The sequence below is a fragment of the Heliangelus exortis genome, chromosome 9, assembly GCF_036169615.1.
Source record: "Heliangelus exortis chromosome 9, bHelExo1.hap1, whole genome shotgun sequence".
Classification (NCBI taxonomy): domain Eukaryota; kingdom Metazoa; phylum Chordata; class Aves; order Apodiformes; family Trochilidae; genus Heliangelus; species Heliangelus exortis.
Genome location: NC_092430.1, coordinates 8,663,664 through 8,690,491, shown reverse-complemented (window position 1 = coordinate 8,690,491; position 26,828 = coordinate 8,663,664). Strand labels below are relative to the sequence as shown.

The 26,828-nt window shown below is 41.9% G+C and overlaps 1 protein-coding gene and 1 long non-coding RNA gene across 8 annotated transcripts in view; one reads left to right on the top strand and one right to left on the bottom strand.

Annotated features, from left to right (window-relative positions):
• STAG1 (STAG1 cohesin complex component) overlaps positions 1-26,828 on the bottom strand; it is a 152,196-nt gene that overhangs the window by 6,964 nt on the left and 118,404 nt on the right. For all 6 annotated transcript variants that reach the window (XM_071751944.1, XM_071751942.1, XM_071751943.1 and 3 more), the window contains 11 exons: positions 26,719-26,789; positions 21,971-22,058; positions 20,298-20,378; positions 14,736-14,828; positions 11,020-11,194; positions 10,054-10,193; positions 8,810-8,911; positions 7,156-7,304; positions 6,043-6,171; positions 1,390-1,595; positions 369-540 (listed from right to left, as the gene is read on the bottom strand). In XM_071751944.1, coding sequence (XP_071608045.1) covers positions 369-540; positions 1,390-1,595; positions 6,043-6,171; positions 7,156-7,304; positions 8,810-8,911; positions 10,054-10,193; positions 11,020-11,194; positions 14,736-14,828; positions 20,298-20,378; positions 21,971-22,058; positions 26,719-26,789 — 1,406 coding nt within the window. The remainder of the gene's footprint in view (positions 1-368; positions 541-1,389; positions 1,596-6,042; positions 6,172-7,155; positions 7,305-8,809; positions 8,912-10,053; positions 10,194-11,019; positions 11,195-14,735; positions 14,829-20,297; positions 20,379-21,970; positions 22,059-26,718; positions 26,790-26,828) is intronic.
• On the top strand, positions 11,114-26,725 carry LOC139799719 (uncharacterized). Of its 2 annotated transcripts, XR_011727432.1 has the most exons (3): positions 11,114-11,201; positions 23,990-24,156; positions 25,057-26,725. It is a non-coding gene; the product is annotated as an uncharacterized lncRNA (long non-coding RNA). The 2 variants fall into 2 exon arrangements; XR_011727431.1 differs by lacking the exon at positions 25,057-26,725 and having other exon boundaries at positions 23,990-24,157.

Here is a 26,828-nt window from a genome sequence, read left to right as displayed (position 1 = left end):
ACCTTAACTGTGCTATGACATAGGGCAGAGGGAAAGAAAAGAGAACATCCAGCTCAATATCCAGCCTGGGGCCACAAATGCCAGGGAGACTTAACTGCAATTGCAGGGTTATGATATGAGGTACTTTGAACATAAGGAATTTCTACAGTGATTTCACCATGAAGTATTTTTCCTGCAAACAGAAAAAAAAAAAAAAAAAAAAAAAAAAAAAAAAAAAAAAAAAGAGGTGCTGCTGAGCTATAGCCAAGGTATTTCCAGTTGGTTTTGCAAACAAATGCTGCATTACAGAGCCACAAACTATCTGTGTAAATAATATGCAACCCCCCGGCCTGGTTCACTGTGCTTGAAACTGAAATTTCAACGCTTACTTGTGTAAAAAATCTTGTTCAGATCCCTGCTCCGACTCATGCTCCTGGATCTGCTCTCCCATTTGTCTGGTGTTCTCTCTCAAGACAGTTGAGGTGAGCTGTGGTGGCTGCAGTGTCCCTGGAGTATGTATGTTCTCATTCCTGTTCAGCCAAGAGCCTTCTAGACTCTCATCTAAGAAAAAAGACATTTGGGATTACTGAGCCAGCCCTGATCAGGACCAGCACTTTGGGATTTGTTCAGCTGACCCATGGAACCATCACCCTGCATTATTAGTAAGGAAACCTTCCACCTGCTGACATAGTTCATTTTCATCGTGGCACCTTCTCCAAATTTGATTTTCAACAGCTTAGTGTCTTTTAAAACAGGTGTGCCTTCAAGAGATCCACTGGAGAAATACTCCAAAGGACACTTACACCTATTCTGCAGTGGAACAGCAAATTTAGATTCACAGAAGTATGCAAAGATTAACCAGAAATCTTGGAATGCAATCTTGGAAGATGTTTGTTATCACAGCCGAATTCCTGATGAAAATGCCTCAAGTCACAGAGGGAGTAAATATAGACACTGGATATCAACACCACATTAATCAAAACAAAACGTGTCTTTTTAGTGTTCTCCAGTGGTCCTGCAAAAATACAGATCTAGATGAGAATTTCTGCCTTGCGTTCGCTCTGTCACCCTGTTAATTAATGATGGCTCCTGTCTGGAACACAGGCAGGCAGCTGAGAAAGGAGCAGAGCAGTAAACTCCAAAACCACCTCCTGTTTCCAGCATCAACAGCAGCTTTTAACAGCTCTGACACTGCAAATTTCAGTGGAGGCAGAGAAGAACAGGGGCCTGTGGTGGCATTTCACACAGAGACACATTAGAGCCTGACTGGAATTAGCAGACAAGATTTTACTACCTACAGAACATATTTCAGCATTAACTGATAACCCACAAGAACTCCTATGAAGGAAGGCTTTGTCACAGAGACAAAATGTGAAATACCTCCTCCAGGTGCCCTAAAGTCACACCAACCTTCTACCCTCTTTTTGTGGAGGGGTGGCCGTCCTTTCTTATTCCTCACTGAGGAGGCTTTGCTGCTGCTGCTCCCGCTGTTCACAGACATTCTGTCATCTTCCCCACCCGTGACGAGGGAGTTCCTATAGGAAATGAGTGGAAGCCACACATCTTCTCTTCTTTCCATCATCTGTTCCGTCAGAAACTTCTCTAAGTAGGAGTGACTGAAAAGAAAAGAAAAGAGAAGTGAATACAGAGGTGCATCACTTTGTTTCATCTTCAATTGCCCTGCAGCCCCTTCTCGTGTTGTGGAGAGCTGGACACAAATCCCACGTAGTGTTTCCTTCCTTTAGTTTAATGAGATCTGCTGAGAGGGCACTGTATGGCTGACCCAGTGGGAATCACTGTGGTGAGGATGCAGGGTATCCTTGAGCAGCCTGGAACAAGAAATTGGGTGTCCTCAAATGCAAGCAGTTCAGTTTTCAATACAAAGCTGGAAGATCTGTTGCACTGACAAGGAGAAGCCCAATGCACACTTGGTAAGGGAGGAACCAAACCACCTCCCTGTATGGTCTAGAAAGCATTTGAGTTCATAGAATGTTAGGGCTTGGAAGGGACCCCTAGAGATGATCCAGACCAACCCCCTTGCCAGAGCAGGATTACCCAGGGCAGGAACAGCAGGAATACATCCAGGTGGGTTTGGAAAGGCTCCAGAGAAGGAGACTCCACAACCTGTCTGGGCATCCTGGGCCAGGGCTCCCTCATCCTCACAGGCAAGAAGTCTCCTCATGTTGAGGTGGAACTTCCTATGTTCCAGCTTCAACCCATTATTCCTTGTCCTATTACTGGGCACCACCTAAAAGATCTTGGGCTCTTCCTCTTGACACCCACCCCTCAGATATTGATGGACATTCAGAAGATCTCCTCTCAGCTTTCTTTTCTGAATCTGAGCAGCCCCAGGTCTCTCAAGTCTTTCTTCACAGGAGAGAGGCTCACGTCCTTTCATCATCCTCATAGCTCTCCTGGTGGACTTTTGCCAGTAGGTCCCTGTGCCTTTTAAACTGCATGCAGTATTCCAGGAGTTGTTTTCTTACTGCATTGATTGTTTATTAAAGTATTAAAGCATTAGAAGTATTCCTGAAAATGAACTTGCAACTCCACAGAAAGTGATTCTAATGCATTCCAAGCCACAGAAGGCAGCGTTCAGAATTTAGGCCAGAGGCTTCAGGATTCTTCCCCTTTTCCTCTCCCCTTCCTGCACACCCATTCCGGTGCTCCCCTCAGTTGTGATTTCACTTCATGCCACACTGCCAGGCTGTCCCCAGCAGGAGTGACAGCCACAAGCTGTGCCCAGAAATGAACTCTCCATCTCCCCTTTCCTCTGAGTGCTTGGGAGAGGCTCCAACTTCTTACACAGCCCAAGACAAGGAGCCACCCTGTGTGTACCTGGGCATTTTGGTTTGATTCAGTGAATTTTGCTCAAGAAACAGCAGTCTTTCTGTCTACTCTTTGCTCAATATTGTTACTGCTTTTTCCTTCCCCTGTCCATGTGTTGATACCAGGTAGCACCCAAACCTTGCACTGAATGGGGAATTCTTGGTTCATTCATCTTACACAGTAAACAGTACAATATCTGAGTGCTTCAAGACTTCACAGAACTTATCTATGGAATGGGCCACACAGATTATGGCCCAAGTGTGAAAAAGGAAAACTGACACCACCTGGGGGTCCATCACTGATTAGATGCTAAATTTGAACCAACTTTCTTGCTCAGCATTTTAGAGGAGCTTTGTACTGGCTGCTCTCACCAGTTTAAAGGACAGAAACTCTGCATTCCTAGGAGGAAGGACACCATGCTGAGGTTCCATCCCATCCCACATCAGACACCCAAGATCAATTGTTTAGTCTAAGCTAAGAGTCTCCATCTGAGAGAAATAAAGGGAAATTAATGTCTCCACAGGGCAATTCACCTCTCTGCTGTCTCAGGTGAATTACTCTGCATTTCCCTCTCTAAAGCCACCTGTGTGTCTGTAACTGCACTAGTATGCATCTTGTTTTGCAAAGTGTAGCAGCCTGGCACCTTGAATACATAGGTTTAGATTAAAGCCACAGATTTCAGTAAATTCACAACTGGCATTCTGGAGGCTACTGATAAAAAGCAGGACATAATAAATAAGTAAGACAGGAAAAGGATATTAAATCAATGTTGCTGTCCCCATTCCCAAACTGGTAACACCTCCTTTTTCTGCCTCCAAATAAGAAAGCCAGCAGTAAAGCAGAGAGGCAGAAGCCCTGCAACAGTGTTTGCTGCAGGTTGGCAGGACTGGCACTTTGTACCAAGGGAGGTAACCTGCAGACACCTGGAGTCAGTAAGTCATGTTTTTTGGGTTGGGAAGCCAAGCTGGGGGCCTTTGTGGGAGACAGGCTGCTTTATGCTGCTTCTGAGGGATATTCCAAAGCTCTTTTGCCTCCCAGCTAACAGCCCATGGGTGAGTTTAGGAAAGGTCACTGGGCAGGAGGAGACCCAGCCAGAGAGGGAGGTAAATGATCCTTTTCACAGGCCTCCTCCACCAGATGGTGGTCATGTACCTTCCTGTTGACAGGCCAGCCCTCTGGAGGGAGGGGAGGTCCCTGTGGATGGGGGAGTCATGCTCCAGAGCAGGGCACCCCAAGGCCCCCAGCAGAGCCCAGGCTGGGGCAGTGCAGCCGCTGAAGGGCTGCAGGCACCCCAGGGCTCTCAGGGGAAGGCAGGGAGGTAGCACCAAAGAAATCTTCACATCCAAGCAGGTTACCTTGTCTCTTTTGACAGTCACCACAGGCCGTGAGATCCCGGCATGCCTGAACTCATCTTGAAGCAGTAATTTAGCACAGATCAGGTAAAACCTGCCCTAAAGGACCTAGTTCTTTCCACCGATCTTCCCATTCAATTAAGTAGCTCAGATACAGATGCAATAAATGACAGACAAAATCAGAAGAAAGGGATTCCACCCCAGCAACCTTCACAGTGCAGTGACAGAAGGTGGTGACTGGGTGTGTGGGCACTGAGGGGGAGACCCTTGGAGAAAAAAAGGTTAAATGGCAACACAGAAGGTGAAGGAACAAGATCTCCCCAAAAATGGGATTTCATGCAAAGGACCAAATCAGCTGTCAGGTGAAGTGTACTGAATGATGTGGCTTCAAACTTTAGACACCAGAAAAACTGGTGGAAGGAATGCTGGCTGTAGAGGAAGGATAAGCAAAGACTAAAGCAAACAGGAACCAGGCCAATGGCACTTCAGCTAACAGCAGCAGGAGAATCTACAGTTGAGCTATGAAGACAGTCATAAAATCCTATTATCCTGAAGTCCTGTCCTGAAGAAGAGGACAGATTGACAAAATTTAAAAGATACAGCAGCGAACAGTTTCAAAATCTGGGTGCCAAGCTACCCCATGTGGATCATCCAGTTCTCAAGTTTAACTGTTTCTTGTGCTGTTTTGGCTGAAGTACAAAGTATTGATACAGTAAAAAAATTAAATTGGTTCAAGTGTGTCTAACTTAAAATTATACAAAGTTAACCAGGATGCATTTCTTCTCACTGTAATATTCCTAATTGTTAACCCTAACAGAAAAGTCACAGAAGAACTCCAGTCAGTTGAGACAGTTACAGTAGATACCTATGTCTTACAGTCCTTGTGGTCAGAAAACCAACGGGAAAGATATTTCTACCCATAAATCACCCAAGATCTGGCTACTGCATTTTTAAAATTGTTAAATTATTCACAGAATGCAGTTGCACACTGGGCACATGGTGCTTGGCTGATTTTTGACTGGAGTCTTCATCCCTTTTACCCTTACTATCTCTGCACTGTGGCCAAATCATGACCATTTGCTACTTAACAGATTAGGGGTGTAGAAAGTTATCTCCACAGTGCTGCTGCTGATTAGGAACTTATCCTTAATAATGCACTTTTCTCTTTGCCAAGGCTGTTGATACTTGTGGTCCCTCTTGACAGTCTGTTCAAACATGGGTCACAAACCAACATTTTTTCCCCTCTTTATACAGTTCTTATCAACAATACCACTGATTTATTTAATTTCCAGCATTTCATCTGCAGTAATTACCCACCAGGTCAAATTCAGGCTGCTTGTATCAGCCTTCCAGCCCTGTCACCCTGCTCTGTCCTACCACCACCACTGTCCTGCCTCAGGCTCTTGCTCTAGCCAGTAAGGGAAGTCTTCACAAAACTTATTTTCCAGTTTAACTCAATACATTAAAATAAACAAATGTATCTTTACGTTTTAGGTAGATATCCAACAGCCATGGCTGTTACTGCAGTGTATGCAGGCCAGGAAATTCCCTGCACTGCCAACATTTAATTTGTTTTTTCTTCTAGCCTTGAAAAAAAAAAGATTGTATTTTATTTTTAGTGCCCCATGGGAAATTTTAAGGAACATTGTTTAGTGAGGTGTCTCAAACTCCCCTTGTAAGCGGATCTGAATCTCTTTTGCTCATTTGTTTATATTACTTGAAAATATAAACTGATAAATAACTATGGATGTGAAATAGCTCACTGGGACTGCCTCTCACCCCTGCCAGGTGGTGAAAATTGCAAAGCAGAAAGCTTAAACACACATGATAGTGATCAGCAGAGCCCAGCAAAACCCACAGAAGAAAATGAAGCATTACTTACACAGTCTTTTTGTCCTGTCGCAAGAGTTTAGAAGAAAATTCACTGAGCACTTCAAGGAAAGCAAGGTTTGGAGGTGGGTAGTCTTGTCCTTTTTGATTCTGATATTTGAAGGCAAACTCTATGCCATCTCTACAGTAAAAAAAATATTAATATTTTCAGACACTTGTAACAAAGTTTTAAAAATGCTGCCCAAAATCTCAACTGCGATGAAATCCTTTATATATTTATATCCCATTATAATTTTTGTTTTGTTTTGTTTTTCATTCCTAGCAAACAGTTCCTTTTGGAAAAAGAGGAATCAAATGTTCTCTGTGGATTTGTGAGGATTCTCTCTCAAAAGACAACACATTGCCAGTGATGTGGCAGAAAGGAACCTACCACAATCTAAGGCACTTGGAAGGTGCTGAGAGCCACTGCCCTGGCAGGAAGAGCCAACTGGCTCCCTCTTGTTTCTGCATGAAGCAGAAGCTGCAGTAAAAATAATATCTAAGATATAAAAAGATACAACTTCTGGATCAAGACTCGGGTAAGAGGATTTACTTACCAGTATATCTATACAAACTTGGCACTTGCTTAATCTTTTGAGATTAAAGAAAACAGTTCTTTATACAACAACTCTATATTGTTTATTATTCTTTACAATATTTTATGCTTTTTTAACAGCATGAGAAAATCAGAATTTTAATTTAGCAGCACCTTCCTACATGTTCCTACATGAAGTAATCAATCCCCTTAAAAATAATTTAAAAATTGCAGACTAATTTTAGTATTTTAATTCATGTCTTTCTGTAAAAGCCCTGGTGCTTACAGAATCCACAATGGTGTGATCAAAGAACCAGCAATTGTTAGATACAGGCTGCACCAATACGTGTAACACCAGCAGCTTTACCTGAGATAAGCATGGCCATTCCTATAAATGCCAACAAGTAACTAGGTAGCAGCTAATTTTATTTCCCTTCTTACAGAAATTCACGTGCACCCCTCATTTTTCTAGACTAGAAAAACAATATAATTATTGTAGGATCTGTTAAGCTTATGCACCTTTAGCAAAGGTATGCTGAATGCAAGCTTTGAATCTGAAGGAATGTAAAAATCTTATTTACCACCACTCACTTGTGTAGTGTGGCCACAGCCTCTCTTGTCTTGATCTGATCCAAGCCAAAAGTGAGAGCAAACCGACGAGCCAGCTCCTTAATCCCACTGACATGGGCAGATGTCCTGTCCAGATTGGGACCTTGCTCCTGAACAAGCTCATTGAACAGCTAGAGAAAGGATCCAAGTGTTAAAATGTGTGAGCTAAAAAATCCTTTCTGGAGAAAGACTTTTGTGTTCACCTGCTAAGAGTGGCCCTCATAGTCACCTTCTTGGAAGAGCAGTAACAGAATTCTCTGATGTTCAATCTCTCACCCACTTCAGCTCCCAAACTTTCTCCTGGTTAACTGCTCCTTGCCAGCTGTGTCCCCTTCTGCACCTCTCCAGGCAGTAACTCTCACCCAAAATTTTCCACTTACCTTCACTGAACTGCTGCTGTTACTCTCCCAGCTCATCACAATGCTTCTGCATTCTCATGCTGTTTTCTAAAATAACCTGCAGCACCCATCAGAGCAGCATCTTCGAATTTGGGAAGCAAAATTGCTGTTCCATCATTCAAGATTCAATGAATACCTGAATCACTGGGTAAATGCCTTCCAACTTGCTTGATAAAGCCCTTTCTGTACACTCATGAACTCCCCCAACTTTTCCAATCAGTTCTAGAGCTCCTCCTGCTATTGCCTTCTAGACCACACTCTCCTAACTTGTTCATGACAGTATGAAGGGAGACAGTGTCAGTGACAGCACTGAACCAAGGTGCATTAAGTCTCCTGTTTCTCTGCTATCCACGAGCTCTGGTACCCTATAATTAATGGAAGCAGCTTGATTTGCCATGATTTCTCCTTGAGAAATTCACACTGGCTGTTACCTATATCTTAGGCACTTGACAATAGCTTGTCTAATCAATTTTCTTGTCATGAAATGCTATTTGGCTGATTGATCTCTGGCACCTGGCTGTGTGCTCTCTCCAAGCTCTAGAAACAGGAATTGCTTTGACACTTGCTGAACTCTACAGCTGCTTTTCTCAAGTTTTCACAGATTATCTCTCAGCTTCCAGACTGCTACAGAAAAACCTTTAGTATTCTGGAGTCAATTTTGGGAAGCCCAGCTGATTTGAAAACATCTGATTTACAGAAGTAATTTCTCTGTGTAATGAATATAGCTGGTAATTCCAGAGCCAAGTGGTACTTAGTGGAGCACACAGTTCATGCTGCTGGCACAATCAAGTCATTAATTTATGGTAGATGTAAAGCCCATTTTTCAGGGAAAAAAAAATGTTTAACAAAACTGGAAGATTTAAACTAATCAGCTTGAACATTGAAAAATCAATCAGTATTTAGAGGAAACACAAAGAAGATGCATTACTTCCAGTTATTTATAGAAGAAAAATTCATCCTAATTCTTCTTGTTCACAAGGTGCCAGTAAGCAAATGCTATGAATCAGCTTGGACCCAAATGCCTTCAAGGCTCTCATCTCCCTTCCTTCCACTTTAATCTGGCCAAAACTTTGTCAGTGTGGGGGTTAAGGAGAGAGATCACTGAGACAAATGAATAGTGACAGCCTGAATTGAGGAGCAAGATAATCTCTTAACTGAAGTATTTTCACTTCACTGTAAAGAGCACCAGAGAAAATCCCATCTTGTGAGGCATTTTTAACAAAAATCAATATTCTTACCTGTTGCAAACTGAGAATGAGTGTCTTTGCACACTGGATTTTATCAATTTGCCTTGTTTTGCTCAGGGTTTCCTTAATGATATCACCATAGTCATTGTAGTACTAGAAAAAAAAAGGTGGAAAATCCCTCTTGAAATTGAACCTCTTGCACAATTTTTTACAGTTTTCCTGACAGAATGATTACTTGTAATTCTCTTTTTGAAAAGGCAGCAGTTGCCAAAAAAACCCAGTCTCAGATTCAGTTTTTTTGTGTGAGTGGGAGGTGATGTTTCAATACCAACTTTTAAAGTGATCAGTAGCCTGCACCCTGTGATGAGGTAAGGAGCTTCTGTATTCTTGTTACTTTTTCTAACAAATATGTTGAAAACCAAACAAAAGAGTACTTCTGACACCAAACTAAATATTTGATGAAATTGACCCATGGCTGCAAATTCTAAGAAAGAAGATGACATTGAGCCCATGCACCCTTCCACAAGTAGGTGGGAACAGGGCTCACAGCTCCATATACAACACTGGGATGGCCAGGAGAGGAATTCACTGTGGCCAAAAAGCTGAGGGAGAACTCAGGCAGTGTGAAGTGATTTGCTTTGGATTAGAAGAATGACTATTTGGGTGAAAAAACCTGGAAAATCATTAAAACTTCCACACTGAGAATATAAACATTTTTTTCCCAAACAGTAGTCTTTCAGCCTTATTAACATCTTTGATTTTGCAAAAACTTCTCTCCATTCACTCTAAAATATTGCTCCTGCCTTCTTTGGTACAAAGATCCTTGTATTCTAATGCAAATTTGATTTTTCTCCCTCTGCCCTGCTTCCAAGAGAAGGACAGGTGTGGGGAGATAAGACCAAGCAAGGCAGGTAGGAAACTTCAGTTTGCAAGTCCTGCTCTGGAAAAAAAACCCTAAGCCAGACCCAGAGGCATAACAGGGTCAGTGAGCAGATAACTGATATTGTGGATTCTAAGAGTGAATTTGGGGAGCAGGATAAAAAAGTCTGTGTAGAGAGGAGCCTCTCTGGAAATACCCATCACCTTGCAGGATCAATGTTTGGTGCTGCCTTTAATAAGGCTCTCCAGCTACACAGACCTTCCTGCTTATAGGTGGCAAGTGTAAATAAGAAAGGAAAATTATTTTTGAAAAATCAGGTAAGGCTGAAAAAGCTTCCATGAGTGCTCAGGGAAAAAAGGGCCTGGACACTACAGTCCATGTCTAGTTTGGAAGAAGAGAGTACAGGGAGCTGTACCTTCATATAGTGTTTGAAGATATCTGCTGCTGCATGCATGTCCACGATGTCATAAATGATCAGCTTGCTAAAGGCAGCCAAAAGGTTTCTTCTCTTATGTAAAGCTTCTATTTTGTTTGCTTCATCTTCTTCATCTCCCTCTGAAAAGTATCAACAACAACATAATGTCTATTGAGGAGTAGCTTTTGGAAAAAATCAATTATTTGAAACCAAGCTGGGATTACTGCAGGAGAAGCTAAAATGAAAGGTGTTAATTCTGAAGTCCTGCCTATTTTAGGGCTTTCAGGAAGGTTCAGGAACACAATATACCATCAGCCAAGGACGGTCCTGAGGGGGCACTTGAACATAATCCACGTGGAACTGAAGAGCTTATTTCTTTACCCTGTGGAACTGCCCAGGTACTGCCCTGGTCTCCAACCAAACCACTCAAGTGCTGAGCCCAGCTTGTTTTGTGGGGAGGAGCAGAAGGGATGTTTGTTCAATAACAGCAGAGTTCCTGGAGGCCTTCTGTGCTTAGAGCTTGGCTGGTAAGGGTTCCTTTCAGGACCCTGCAACTCTACTTAGTAAGTTTAAAAGATTTCTGTTTACCATTCCATCATACTTCATCCCTTGAAACTGTATCAGATGAAGTCTGCTGCTGAACTAAGACTGCAGTGTTTTGGAAATAAATGCTAAGAAAAATATAAACCAGTAAAGGAAGAATAATTTTGCCCAGACTGATAGCTTAGAGGCCACTTCCTAAAACATCCCTTTTTACAAAGGAAACTTTGTCTCTACTGTTTCTTCTTTAACGCAAGTTGCATGGAATATTTCATATTCACACCTCCCAGAAATAAAGAAGGAATAGTTTTCGAAAATATTTGTGCAAACTCATCTCAAAATTCCATTTTCTTATTTCTTCTGTGTCTGTTAGGGGAGGGAAAAAAAAAAAAAAGTGAAGTAGAAAAACATGAATTCTAAACATACCCATGCTCTGGTTTTCATCATCTTGGTCAATAAAGACATGGTCCATCACAAAACTGAGAAGTTCTGACTGCAGGCCTGAGTCTGGATTAAACACCAAAGGCTGAAGACCTTCTCGACCTCCAGTCATCAACTGATGACTAAAAATCATCAAGAGATCACAGAGCAGCATGAAAGCCTGAAAGGTAAAAGAAAATCAATGCAGCAACTCAACATTAAAATTCTATTTAGCTCATTTCCCCTGCTATTATTACATGTTTTCCTTTTATACTGGGCTGTAGCTGTTTGTGTGCTATGAAGAATATGCCCTCGATTCCTGTGGAAGGAACTTTGTTGACTGCCTCTTCCTTGTGCAGGATGATCCACACTGAACTTACATTTCTTCTCTATGACAAGAACTCTAAATCCACCTCTAACCCAAGGACTATAAGCCAGCTTGTGGTTAAGAAAACCATTTCTTTTGATAAACAGTCAGAAAAGCTGAACAAGCAAAAAAATGGATAAAATTACGAGGGAAAATCCAAGGTGAGTCACTGGCAGATCCCCAAAATACACAGGAGCAGCAGAAAGCAAAGAAATCCTTTCAGAATTTTATCAACAAATCACTGCAAAAAGGATCAAGCAAGTCTGCACAGCATTCAAATCCAGATAAAAGCTGACCAGGGCAGACTCTTTATGCTCATTATTTTTATACCCTCATTACCTGAGAAGAGAGAAAGAGGCAACTATCAAAAACTTGATTTCTTTCAAGGGCTTATTTGCACTCCCATGGCACCAGCCTAACACTGGTCTAGGATGGAGTGTCCCAGCCAGCTGCTGCATCACTTCCAACACTTGAGCACCTTTCAGAAAGTGCTTTTAGTCAGCTTGGTTTCTGTGTCTTTAACCTCAGTTTCTGAAAACTGAGCTGGAGAGGAAGGTTCAAGGTGTGGCTGTGCTGTCCCTCCTCCCACAGAGCCTCACCCCAGGCAGGGGCAGCCCTAGCCCGAAGGAGATGGGAACCCAAAGACTTTTTCCACTAAAGGGAGGTTGCAGAAGAGCTCTGACAGAGTCAGGAAATCCAGCTCAGGCTTTGATTCACCCTATATTACCCCTCCACAAACAGCTGAACAGAAAGGTAGTTAAATGTGTGTTTAAAACCACGTTTGAATCCGGCCTAAGGAAAAGCAGAGTGTGAGAGCAACCTACTTTACAAACCTCCAAGATGGCATCTTTGTCAATGCTGCATGCCAGAGCAGCTCACTTCTTTCTTGGAGTAGGCTGCAAAATCTGAACAAGCTATAGTTAAGCAGGAACCAAATAAAAATCAATCTAAACCATGTTCTGCCTAGACTTTGGAGACAGATGACAGTATTCGAGGTGTTTCTCCACTGGATCCAAACACTGTGATTGATTTCAGCAATGATGTCTCCTGCTTTAAACTCCCTTGATACTCAATGGAGTATTTAATTTTGTTCTAATGCAGCCCTTTAAAATAGAGCAGATGAATTATGCACTGCAAGTGCTAATTTCTGTCCAATCTAAGGACTGCAATGGACTCAGATACAGGTGCCCATATACTGTAGATACATCTAGTCACAGGCAATTTATTTCATTCAACCAGACTAGGAAAAGTTGAAAAGTTGACTTCTGTTTCTATAAATACTTAATATTTTCTTTCCATCTTTGATACGTAAATTCATCTTCTCTGGAAAGAATGGATAGATTAACAAGCACATATGGTATGGAGAACACTAATTTACACAGAATTCTCCAAAAATTCCTGTAAAACAAAAGGAGTAAGGAACAGCCCTGCACTCACAGAACTTCCTTTTAAGGAAGAAAATGACAAAGATCATGGAAGTGTTAGCTGAAAGGGACCTCAGGACTCTGCAGTCCAACCTGCTCTGAGTCAGACTCTTGCTGTCTCTGGGTCTGGCTGGCAGTGGCTTTGCCAACCTGAGGTTGGAAAGTGCCCACAGAATTGTGATCTGCAAAGCAGCTTCTAAGAAAAAGTTTAACTCACCAATGAAAAAATAAAAAATAGTGTCCATGCATAAGGAGAGAATAAAAGCTTGTTAATGGACCTCAAGAGCAAAAACACTGCAGTAATGGAAGGGTTATTTACCATTTGTTGCTGCAGAAGTGCTGGCTGATGCCAGAATGGGTGCTATTTTCAGGAAGCTAGATGATATTTACACATTATACAATATTAATAAATGTGCCAAGTGTAACAATTCAGAATATTAAAAAACAATTACTGAAGTTAAGGCTGCTGGAAGACAATGACACCTCAGCATCTTTTAAAAATGTATGAACTAGCAACGTCTCTGAGCCTTCAACATTTAAATTTATCCACTTGGACAATGCAGAGCAAATGCCAAGCAGAGATATCTTAAAGAAACCCTCAACTTAGTCCTTTTAGAAACCATATCACAAAACACAGTTCCAGTCTCTGCAATGCCTCAGAAGGTCTGACAGAAATGCAGTTTGCAGACAACTAAAAGATGCCAACAGACTTGGTGCAAATCAGCACACATTCCCCAAAATCTCAGCAAACAAACCAGCTATTGTTTTTGTGGAGACTGTGAGTTATTTCAACAAGCTCTTTGATTTCCTTTCTTTTACTTAAATTTCCAAATGCACACAGCAGAAGCTTCCTATTCCATGCATGTGTGGCTTGCCAAAAATCTAAAACAAAGAACTGGGTAACTACACTGAAGCACAGAAAACCCATCTGATAGCTTCCTATGTAATCATATTTCACATATCTACTTTTGGCATCTGTGTCCACAGAGAGATGTGTGCACCCAAGTGTTCATTCAGCCAGCCAAGCAGGGAAGCACAGCAAACTAAGGTACAGTGATTAAATTGATGAGAATCCAAAAAAAAAGAAAGGTCCAGATCTTATGATAATGATTCTATGATCTTGGTATTTATATAAAATGAAGACACCGTGTCAATAGGTATCTTATTCTGATTTCTCAAGGAGACATAACTATTTACCAAGTGAGAATTTTGGCATAATGTGCCAAATAATGTATATTATTTGTATATTTATAATGTGAGAGGACACATTATAAAAAACACATTCTTCATGTTATTTAGAGTATTTCTGTAAAAGTAACTTTTCTTTTTTTCTGCTAGGAAATATACAGGAACATAAACTGTACTGCTAGAAGCCTCAATTTTCTCCCATTAGCCACAATGGGAAGAGAGATGCAATAATTAGTATTCACCACTACACTTAACTAAAGTATTAGGATAAGGAAAGAATAAAATATCCTCGAGGCTTCGATTTTTCCTATCTAGCTTCAGGCATTTGGCATGGCAGCAATCACTCTACATTCCCTATTAGTCAGTAACAGGGGAAAAAATATTCAGAAAAACACAGAGAAAGCTTCAACCCACTTCAGGTCTCACTCACCCTCTGAAAGTGCCTATTTCCACCGATTAATTCAGTGTCAAAAGGAAGAGAGTTTTATTTTTGGTGTTTGAGTTAGATGCCTGGAGTTCTGACAGCTGAACACGAGCCTGAGGATCCTGGTAACTCTTGTTGTTATGTTCTATCAAAGCTGAATGTGACATGAGCTGTGCTTGGAAGGGGCTTTGAATGCAGCTCTCCTCATGGAGTGCTCGTTCAGTTTTAGTGGAAGGCACAGATGATTTTACATCGTTTGGTACAGCGTCCTCTTTGAATTTTACTCCAGTTTTAATATTCACAGAGACATTTCCTTTACCTGCTCCTTGACTGGAGTGTTGACGTTTGACAGACATTGCTGGCAGACAGCCAGGAAGGATTTCACTGTTTTCCTCAATACCAACAAGTCCTCCTAGAATAAACAATAAAAAGGGATAATGCATAAATATTACTAAAAGGGTTGCTTAGGAAAAAAAAAAAACAAAACAGAACAAAAAGATGGGGATAATTTAATCCATTCAAGCCTATAAACTAGCCATACATGGAGAGGCTGTGAAAATCTATCTTCATAAAGCATGGAATAAAACAAGTCAGTAACTTTCAGAGGAATGGACCAAGGCTTCCTTCTAATAAATAACAATAACCAATACATTCCTGAGTTAAAATTGCCTCTGCTTTATATTAAATGTAAATGTTTCAAAACAAAAAGTTTAATACCCCTAGATCAGCCTACCTGGTGGTTTATAAAGAAGTCTGTACTCAGATAAATCACCATGAACCAAAAAAACAAACAAACAAAAAAAAAAAAAATAAATCACACTTCCTGTCTCAAGTTCAACAAAACCCTTCTCCTTACTGCTGCAGACACAGGAAATCCTAGGAAGTTGCCGAATGGTAAGAAGGAGGTTTGTTGATGGGGAGAAAAAGGGGCTTGTGAGTGGCAAAAAGCAATGACTGACTCTTCTCTATCACCTTGCTCTAGAGAGAACTGATGGGTCTTTCAAACGTGGATCCCAGAACTGGCAGGTTCAACAGGGGAGCTGTGTACTTTGAGCTGGGGGAATTAATGCCATGCCCTGATGACTTTTTAGGGAATAACAAGTAATGAGGAAAAAAATGAAATAAATACTGGAGCATAATCATAACAATAGAGTAAATATCCACATGGAAACAGCAAAACAATTACAGAATAACAAGAACCCTCCCATGTGGAAAGCACAGACTGCCTGGGACCCAGTGCTGAGGATGGACAAAGCTTCTGGCACAGGCTTAAACAGCCACTGCTGCCCTTGGTCATAAATCAAACACCCACAAGAAAATGAGACCCAGGAATCACCAGGACTTTGTGTCAGCTTCAGGTTCTGTTGAAAGGACTCCTGCTGTTAGCTGCCATGCAGCCATTCTGTTGCCTTGCCTGCCCCTGCCTCTGCCCTGCCCACCACACCATGGCTCTCCCAGCACTCACATCTCCTCCTGGGCCACTGCCAGGGCCCCACAGAGGACAGCAGGGCCCACGTGCACCTGGGGACAGTGCTCCAGAGCCTTCCCCTCCCAGTGTCACTATCACCACTTGGACAGAATGAAGGGACTTCTTTACTACAGGTAAAAGAACTCTCGCTGAGACATTCCCATCTTCCTGTGAAACCATCCTCAAACCCTTTCTCACATGAAGAACAGGTTTTTCTCCAGGCTGCAACTGCCTGCTTCCACCCAATACAAGCCAGTCCCCCCAGTACTGTGCTTGTCTGCTCACCAGCAGCCCACACAGGCATGGCCTCAACCTCTGAATGTGGACTAAGAGGGAGATCCAAGGCCAGAGCACTGGACTATCAATATTTCAAGGCTTAGACAATTTCATCCTTACCTGCTGCAACCTTCCCTTTAGTAGTGGATTTTTCCTTTCAGATTTTAGACACCAAGATGACTCCACAGTATGCTCTTTTTTCCACAGGCTACCTTGAAAAAGAGTTTTAAAAGAACTGTCCCAACTCTACGCTGTTTTTACCTGGTGGAATCATTACTAAGCAGAGAATTTGGACTTTCTTACTAATTCAAATAATCAGGACATTTTGCCCCGCTCTTGAATTATTTCTGAAACATTTTTATGCTGAAATCAGTTCCTTAACTTCAAGGATAAAAGCTGTGATCTACAAACACTCCTCAGTGTGGGGGAGTCCACAGAGCACTCTGTGGTAACAGGCTGGACAAACACAACAGCTGCAACCATGAGAACATGAGTGCATTGCTGGCTGTGAAGACAACACAAAACTACTTGTTCTGAGGGGGTGTTTGCCTAAAAGCTGGTAACACTTACCAGAGGGTTAACGAGGAATTTGCTTAAAATGACCAGATTAAACTCTAATCAGATTACCAAGAACCTTTTGAGAAATAGAGGAGTCACCTGGTAAAGAAGTATAAAAGCAGCATGAGAACTTGTGGTCACAGAATCATGGAATGTCAGGGGTTGGGAGGGACCTCTAGAGATCATCCAATCCAATCGCCCCTGCCAGAGCAGGGTCACCCAGGGCAGGCCACACAGGAACACACCCAGGTGGGTTTGGAAAGGCTCTAGAGAAGGAGACTCCAGAACCTCTCTGGGCAGCCTGGGCCAGGGCTCCCTCACAGGCAAGAAGTCTCCTCATGCTAAGGTGGAGCTTCCCATGTTCCAGCTTCAGCCCACTAATTCTTGCCCTATTGCTGGGCACCACTGAAAAGAGACTGACCTCATCCTCTTGACACCCAAGAAGATGGAGAGGAACCTTGGGGTGAAACAGAGCAGCAGCCAAACCACCTCAGACACTGCTGCCTGGGCCTGGTGGCCCATCCTCCCCCCCTGGAAGCCCCAGTAGCCCACATCCATCAGAAGGCATCAGAAGGCATGTCAGCAGGGGCTACAACCCAGGAGAACCTGCACCCCCAGCATGAGTGTGGCTGTGGGGATTCTGTGGGGCTGGAGCACCCATGAAGCTGGAGCATCCACATGTCCTACAGCAGCCACATGCAAGCAGGGGATCTCCTGCCCCAAAACCAGGGCCATGGTCTTGTACCTCACGTTTTCTGGGAGAGTAGGTGAGCATCTGGGAAGGAGATTTGAGTCAGCTGTGAACAGCTCTGCAGTCTGCAGGTTAATCATGTGTTGTTAATAAATGGATGAGCTGACTTGAATCTAATTTGATTTAAACCACAGGAGTCAAAGAGCTTTTCCCTGCTGCACAGACCAACACATGGAGCCTCACATTGGCAGCCCTAATCCCCAGCAAGGCAGCTGTGATGTGAAGTGTCCCTCAGACAGGAATCAGTGTGCCCTGGCCTTGGGCTTAGTGCCCAAATAAGTCTCCAACTAAGGGCAATCCTCTAAGGATAGAGGCTGTATTTTTTGGAAGAGCCATCTGATCACCAGATGAAGAAGAACTGCATTCTAAAAGATTCCCTTCCTACCTGCACAGCCCTGGTTGTCATGTATGACTCTAGAAACAATACACAAAACCACTAAGCAATATTGAGCTCCACAGAAAGAAACCAGAATCAGCAACATCCCTGCAATAAAATGTACACCTAAAGGGTGCTGAGCATACCTGATTCAGAAATACAAAATACACCACTATATGCCCAGTATATATAACTGCTTCCTCCCACCAAAACATTATCCTTGAATCCTGTATTTAATTCCAAAATATTAATATACTTCATCCTGAGCATGGTATGCCTACACAGTAGCTAAGCAGGTGAAACAGAGCAGCTAATATTTGACAGCACAAACTCGCACAAATGACCCCGTTGGCAGCACATGAACACTTCTTACAAACCAATCCCTGCATCTCTGATCTCTCAGGTTTGTTGCTCAAAGGAAACCCAAAATACCATCTTCCACACATGAGTCTGGGAACAATAATTGGTAAATCCAATGGGTACAGAAAAAAAAGGACACAGGATTAATTTTATGACATAGTATGAATTCCCTTCTCCCCATTTATCTTTCAGCTTCATTCTCTGCCCCTGTCTCCAGCTCCTACTTCCCTCCTAGTAACTGTTTTATCTGGCCTTGCCCTGCTCCCACCCTCTGCAAGTACCAATGACCTTTTTTTAAGAGACAGTTTACCTCACCTCTATCTGAATACAAGCCAAGAAATGCTTCTCAGCTTGCAGTTTGCTTTGTATTCTTCTATTTCAAGCCTGAAAGCCTTGTGTGCCCAGAAACTTCTTGAATTTTTACAGCTATATCCACTGGTCTGCTAAAGGTACCACTTCAGCCTATGAACCATCATCCCCCCCTGGCCTTTACATGGTTACAGCAAAGTAACACTAGAAAGCTGGATGGACCTACATATTAAAATGCTGTGTCAGAAATATTCCTGTAAAAGCCCAACTACTTGAAAAATTAATTACAAGATTTTTCATGTTGTGATGCTTGTGTGAATGCCCTTCTCTTCCCACACACCAGACTTTAGAAGTGACTCCCTTTAATGCATGCTAATTTATAAGCCTAAATCCCATCTCATAAAACAACCAAGGGCAAAATGATCTCCTAATGGATTCAATGACAGATACAGTGCAGATCAGATTTATTTTCATATTGAACAATCTGCAATGCAAAATTTGACAGGAAAAAACCCCACAGGACAAAATGCTACAAGCACATCAGGTCTGTAGATTTCTCTTTATCCCCTCACTGCTGTGAGTGTAGCTGAGGTTGCTGACCTGGTATAAAGAGCTGCAGGGAATTAATGCAGTACTCCTCTGGAACTAAGCAGGCAGAACGCAGGTTGTATTTGTAAGGGGTGGTGTGAAATCCCACACAGTAAGTTACTAACAGTCCCTAGGCTAACAGTAATTATGATGTTCTTTGGGGACTCCAGAAGCAGCACTGACTTGTCCTTCAAGTGGTCACTCTCAGTGGAGCTTTCAAAATTCCTTCCATTCCCATGGAGTACATGATGATTAATAAGAATCAGAATAGAATCAGAAATAAAGGAAAGATGAAGGCTATTCTCCATAAAACAACACCTCGTATGAATTCATCCTGTTTTTAAAAAGCAGGCAAAGCCACCCAATTGCACTAAGCTTGTCCACAAGAAAAAGCTACTCGCTGTAAGAAAATACAACCAGAATACAGGACAGCAGTTTTTCTGATCAGTATGTCAGTATTCAAAACAACTCAAAGAAGTCAAAATGCATTTTTATGTGCATGAAATGCTTATTCTAGTAGTTCTTTAGGACAGCATCTTATTGATGCTGATGAATAAGTACATTCAATACTTCAGTTTTCATACCATTTCAATTTGATGTACAGCTTTTGAAAAAGCCATAAAAAGACAAGATGCTGGTTAAGAAAAGAGCTAAGGAGAGGCCCTGGAAAAGCTAAGGATAATAAACAAGTTACATACAACACTGTCCTTATTGCACTACACATTTGTGTCCTCTGTATTAGTAATCCTCAGCACTAGTAACCTTATATTTGTATTTAGCAATGTAAAAGATGTAAGTAAAAGGCAAGCAAGATAAGAAGACATAAATATTGAGCTACCTGATGTGTGCAGACCACCAGCACTGCTTCCAACCATTAGGGAAGCACTGTCAAGATCACCTACCCATTCATGCAAACTGCTGTACTGACAATCAAGTCCATTAAGTACCTCCAGCAACAAAGATAAAAAAATCAGCTAGTACCAAACCCAGATAAAGACACACTCCTGCTTTGTGTAGCTTATTTAGGCATATGCTTGATGTTAAACAGATTGAAATATTGAAGAAACAGGAACACAAACATTTTATATCAGCTTCACAAGAAGCAGTGGATGGGGTTACAGAGACTCATGTCTAATGCCTTGTCAGGCCAGTTGTATTTCCTCACTGCAATCTATTTAGTCAAATGCCTACTTACTTTGGAAGGGGAACCCTCAGTGATCTTCACCAGCTGCCAGAGAATGGAGTAATGGGAACACTGCAGTGCCTGAACAACGATCTGCAACAGAGGGAACACAGAATCTCAGCATTGGAACAGCCAGTGCAGCAGCAAAGGGGATGCAAAAACTGTCACACGTTTGGGGGAGAAGAAACAGAAGCAGCTCTTAGGTAGTACTTTCTGTTTTCAAGGATAGTATCTTTTCCCTTAGTCAGTCTGGTGCAATAAGAAACCAGCTTACTACAGGTGAAAAAATACTGTGTAAATGATGGAAAACAGAACAGAAAACTGCATTAGAGTACAACAAGAGGTGACGTCTCAGCAGGATAGAAGTATAACCCAAAACAATGTATCTCCTCCATTCAAAAGCATCAGTTTAAATACTTCTAAATCTGACCACTACTAAAACAGTCTGGAAATTTGTTCACTGTCAAATGAACATAAAGACCAATTTCTAAAAAAAAAAAAAAAAAAACCCAAAAAAAACCCCACACAAACAAAACCAAAAAGGAAGAAAATAAAAACTTTCCTACAGAAAAGACTAGGCTCATGTTTGTTCTGCACATAAAAGCAACCATGGTGTCTTTTTAGTATTTCAAATCTGTATTAGGTGCTAAAAATTTCAATATCTTTATGGCTTGGAGATGCTTTCAACAGTTTGTGGTTCTGTGTAGAACAAATCAAGTTTGGAACAGTTCTCATCACCTCACACAATACTTTTCTGATAGATACCCCTCAAGACCAAATGACTCATTTTCAGCAAACTCCTTGTGGACTGGGGGAAGAAATACTGAGGAGAGTCCAGATCTTAGAACCTTTTTCCTAAGGTCTTACAGAAGTATCTGGGGAGTCATACCACTGTCACATCCAGGAACTGAAGATGGTTGATAGCTGCATGTCCTGTTCCCTCCAGGGAGCACAATTCCAGCATTAAGCAGCAACTGCAGAGTGCAGAAGGTTCCACAGCTTAAATCCATGCCTTCCACAGGGCATGTGACAATGCAGCCTCTATGTGGTCCTACTTCTGGAGAATTTAATGGGATTTTTTTTTTCTAAATGAGGCTGGGTTAGAATTAACAACTGGATCCTAACAGAAATCAAATTATAACTTAAAATGTCCTTAACTACTGGAGTAGGCTGTCTGCAGTTTAAGCCAGAATTCTGGGAGGATCTGAAATGTTCCCTGTGCTCCATCCAGGAGAAGATTATGTCTGAAGTAGGAGGAAACAAAATCCAAGATGCGCCCACTGGAAACATTCCCTGCTAAATGTTCTTCTTGTTTCCTGTGTTTCAAAAGCTTCCATCTTACCTTCAATGAGCAAAAATAATTTCTGATTACTCTGACTGCAGGCAGAGATTACAAATACCAGGTTTCAGTGAGAACATTGTGACTTATGCATTGCTTTTTCACAGCCAGGAACACTAGTTATGCTTTTACTTTATAGATGAGAAAGGTGAGGCAAGTAGCTCAAAAATCACAGAATCCAAGATTTCTTTTTTACCTCCTGGATTTTACCTCACTACAATATAAAATTCACTCGAAGTTTTTCCTAAATAACTGAAATCTAGTGCATCAATTGTTGACATTTCTCTATTACTACTTGAAACCTTTGACTCCCCAAAGGATGCAGTGCAGATGTTGCTGGCTGTACCTGTTCTGGCATAGCTCCATGTTCAATTCCAGTCCTTAGTAATCTGTAGCAGTTGCTGAACAGGTCCCATTTTGTGAGATCGTGAGCACTAGAACGAGAGGTAATAAAGATCAGTTGTGTTCCTCCAAACTCCCCATCACAGCAAGAATAGAGCCTGACCTGGCAGCTCAGCCAGCAGCTTGGTAGCTCTGCAAAGCAGTGACAAGATCAGCTGCTGACAAAGCAGAAGTTAGGCTTCCTGGGAACTGAGGAGAAATGTTTTACTGCATGGGATTTCTGGAAGGAGGAGAGAAACTCTCTGCATACCATCCATCTTTTAAAGGTTATTTAAGAGTAGCTCCAAGCTGCTTCTCCCATGTGTACTGAATGAGAAACTGCTGTATGCAAAATAAAGATACACTTTTTTCTCCCTTATCATCTAAAGTCATATATATATATATATATATGCACTAGATACTAAATGTCCTGGAATACCTAAAGTAAGACAGCATGATACACATGAATGAGACAGAGGTGTGGCTGCTACCCCCCATTCATTGTTTCAGTTGTACCAATCTGACTGAGAAGGTTAGCAACATACATTTGAGAGCCTTACAGATCTCACCAGTTTGTGATACAGCTTTTTTAATACAGAACTGAGAAATGCAGAAGGAATTACAAAATATAAGGTTTTCTGAAAGACAAATAATCCTCTCTCAGGAAAAAGGTTTAGGTTTAACACATTTTTCTTCAGTGGAATGAAATTAAGATAATTTAAAACAATTGGTAAGATGTTTATGAAAGAGCAAGTCACCTCAGAATAATAACAAACTTAATGAGTAAAATACTCATCTAGAAGATGAGTATTGGCAAGAGTATTAGATAAAGCATCTTCTTGCATCTGGCTGCCTTTCATCCCAGAACCTTGGGTCACCCAGGCATGCTCACCTGTCCCAGCCCTTTGCAGCTGACTCTGCTTAAATAATTAACTCCCCTCTTACTAAAGAACTACCTGCCAGCAAGGATAATTCTTCAGTTCCAAAACGGACAGAGGATGAAGAAGTGTAAATGCCTGCTGACACCCCTAATACGAAATGCTTCCCAGCCTGGAGCACGTTAGCTCTGGAAAACCTCACTGATAAAAGTTTCACAGAGGACAGATCAATTCATGCCCCTGCACTGAGAGCAAGTGAAGGGGCAGCTCAGGGCTGTGTCACTGAGCCAAGGGGTGTCTTCACTTCCAATGCAAATCCATGAGTTGAAAAACAGGAAAACTTTAAAATAAAGGAAAAACACCCAAACAACAAACCAAAAACCAAAAAAACCCTCCCCCTGCCTGAGTTTCTCGATGGTCTTCAAAGTATGGAAATAAAATGATTCATAGATAAATTCCAGGCTGTCAAAGAACTGCCTCTGATTAGTGACAGTAAGCACATAAATGCTGCCTCAGCAAATCCCGGGGCTGCTACCAGGGAGTAGCTGCACCTCCTGAGTTACAGCACTGTAATTAAAGCAGTGAAATCTCCTTGGAGTGCAGAGGCAGATAGCAGCAGAGATTATCCCACAGAGAATATGAATGGAAAAACTGTCTTGCTTCTGTCTTTTCATTTCAGAGCCCTCCATGCGGGGTGGCTGTGACAGGGACGTGGCCCTGAGGCTGGTGGCTCTTCAGCTCTGCTCCAAGCCTGTCCTTTCAGCTCATCTCAGAAAAAGATTTACAGCTTCCAAGGCTGAAAAATTCCAACTCTTAATAAGTTGCATGGGGCTTTTCAGTATGAATTTCCCTAGAGCCTTCAAATTAATTTAGGCATATTCAGACTCACCTTTGTCTGATTTGTGCTGCTTAGCAATCAAAGTGATAATTACAAAGGCACCGTGGACACAAGCCAGTTCTCCACAGGGGTTCAGACTGAGAGAGCTCCTAGAATCAAAATTGACCCAACAAAGAATTTCCCCATAGTCCCTCCCATGCCAGAGTCCTCATGGATTACAGAAAACAAGGCCCACCATTTCATCAAAGGTTTATTTCCTTCCCTATAGATAGCACTGTCTGCTGGAGCACTTTTCTGCCAGAAAACAGTCAGATGAAGTAAACAGCAGTCCTTCAGTGTGTCTGAAAGCCTGGAAAGAAGCAGCTTGTAAAAATTCCATTTTAGAGAGAGGATTTCTCCACCCACAAAACTGCTTCTCTTTAAATGAAGCACAAGGTAAGGGAAGCTGTTCTAGAGACCTTGGGCAGCCAACCCAGATCCAGTCTGACTTTGCTACTGAGGTTTCATTTCTCATAATTTCTCCTTCTACTGGATACAACAAAGTTCTGAATAATTGAAGGATGCACTGGTCAACTTCTGGAAAGAAGGTTAAGCAAAAGGCTTCTGTAACAGGAGGAGATTTGACCATGAACTTCCTTATCTTAAGTGTCCTGCTCATGCCTGTGATGATAAAGCCATGTCTGGAGAGGCAGCATGGAACCACGTGCCTTGTCACAGTTGAGGACTACTGGACAGAAACACCTACAACCATAATTTCTAAATGTGCACCAATGTTTATGTACAAGACAGCACCAAAAAGGCACATCCAGACTGATGGAGATGCTGCTTGACATTCACGTGTCTTGTACTGAATTAACTGATGAATGAGAAATGTTGGTATTTTGCAGCACACCAAATGCTGCTACAGCACTGATGTGTTACATATAAAAGTTCAGCTGAGTGGAGCTCAAGTCAGTATAGAAAAATTGTCTCTGTGTGCTCACACAGAGAAAAAAATGCAGTAAGCATCAGCAAGACCTTGGAAAAAGGAGCACATCCTCCAGGTGTTCTGTTTGGAGGAGCTCAAGAAAATTTATTATTATACTCTGGAAACTTGGAAGGAAACAACATAATGATGAATTTCATGTGTACTGAAATAGTGATATCCTTGCCTGATGAAAAGACATGAATTAGAAAGTGTGCTGTGAGCCCTTGGTTGCCATGACCCCCTCAGAAAAAGGATTAGCTCAGGCTCAGGAAATCTCAGTTATAGAAGCTTTTTGGTCTGGAAGGCTTTGCTGATAATCCCCTGCCATAGTTTCTTCCACGTTGCTGGGCTTCTTTTTCCTAAAATAGGAAGAAACAGCAACTACCAAGGAAACACAAGCACAGAGAAGGTACAGTGCAGTTTCTCTCTCTGGAAGAAGAGGGACTTGTTTCTTTTCAAAGCCTCAGAAACTATTTTACCAGTTCACCTTTAGAAGATTTGCAGGGTGTCAGTTGTTTGCCTGCAATTTCATCTTCTGCCATTGATTTTATTTCTTCTGGCTCAGCAACAGTTTCAGATGACAGCCACTGCTTTTTGAGATGAGAATGATCAATGCGAGTTTTGAATGGAAGATCCTGATCTCACAGCTAAAGGTTCGACAGAAATTGTGTCTTGGATGGAATGACTGTTCCCCTTCACAAAGAAATCACATCAGACTCTATATTCAGTAGAGTTATTAAAAGATTTTGTTACTTCTTTATACGCAAGCAGATATTAATTAGAAATTGCCATTGAACTATGATCATAAATAACAAATCAGATGAGAATGTTGCACAGCTGCTCTTCAGCTTTCATTCTTTACTCTTTCCAATTTTTTTGAAGGAAAAGGTAGAAGTACATAGGGAAGACTCAAAAAAGGCTTAAGGATTTGTACTTGTTTCTTGGAAGTGAGCTATAGCTTTCACCAGTCCCCTAAGAAAAGGCAGAAGTGACTCCAGCATGTTACCAGGGAGACTAAAAAAACCTCATTTGCACATGTGTCAGCCTGCTGCACTATGGAAATTAGTAACGATTTAATGACCTCCCTGGGACTCTTGTTGAATGGAAACAAAGAGTAGATACTGCAGAACCACTTCATGCAACGATCCAGTGCCAAATTCAGTGTTAAGCGAAGACTTAAAACCCAAAAGAAAATGAAATCAAGAAAAACAATTTGTCTAAAAGAGGGGGAGAAGCAAGGTCCTCTTGCACCTTGTGGTAAGGAAGAAGTGATTTCTGGCACTCAAGTCATTTGCAGATGAAGCTTTCTTACATGCTGACCAGGAGCAATTACTTCCTACAGCTGATGGGAGAGGAAGATGAGGTCTTTGTCCTATGCTTCAAAATTCCCAGCTCAGGTGACATTTTCCATGCTGCTCTCCAAGTTCTGGGGGTGCTCACAGGTCTGACAGAGCAGCAGGACCCTGGGAAGCTGCTGCCTGGTTCCACTCAGCTGGACCATGCTTAGTGAAGGAGTTGCTGTGCAATCCACAGTTAAGACTGCCAGCAATTCAACTAGAAACAACTAGAGAAGGCATCTTCCAGACTCACCATAACCTGTCAATTATTATAATTACTGCAACTCATTTCTAGAATTTTGAGGAGAAATGCTGCAAAGGCATATGAGAGACTGAGAGAAGCAACTTCCTCCAGGGCTCTTCTAAGGTGAGGGCTCCAAGCATGCACTTGAGGAGGGGTCCCTTGTGCACTGACTGGCTGCCACGCACTGCTAGTAGGACACTCACAGGTGTAAAAGCATTTAGTGCAAGGGATGGGATGCCACTTGCAAGTCAAGCCTGTAAAAACAATGGCATTAACTAACCAAGGACCCAGAATAATCCAAAGACCTAAACTGGCAAATATCACTAATCACTTCTCAAGCTCAGTATTTCACATTGCAGGGCAAGTATTTGCTCATTTCTTAATGCCAGACATCAACTGGCACTCGATGAAGAAGATAATGTAAAAAATTTTTGAGGGAAAACACCTACTTGTGGAAAGAGGTTAACCTCTTCAATGTGGAGAGCACATTGTATATGTCATCATCATCGGCTTCTTCTCCCTGAAAATGAAATGAAATCCATGAGGAGAGTTCAGCAAT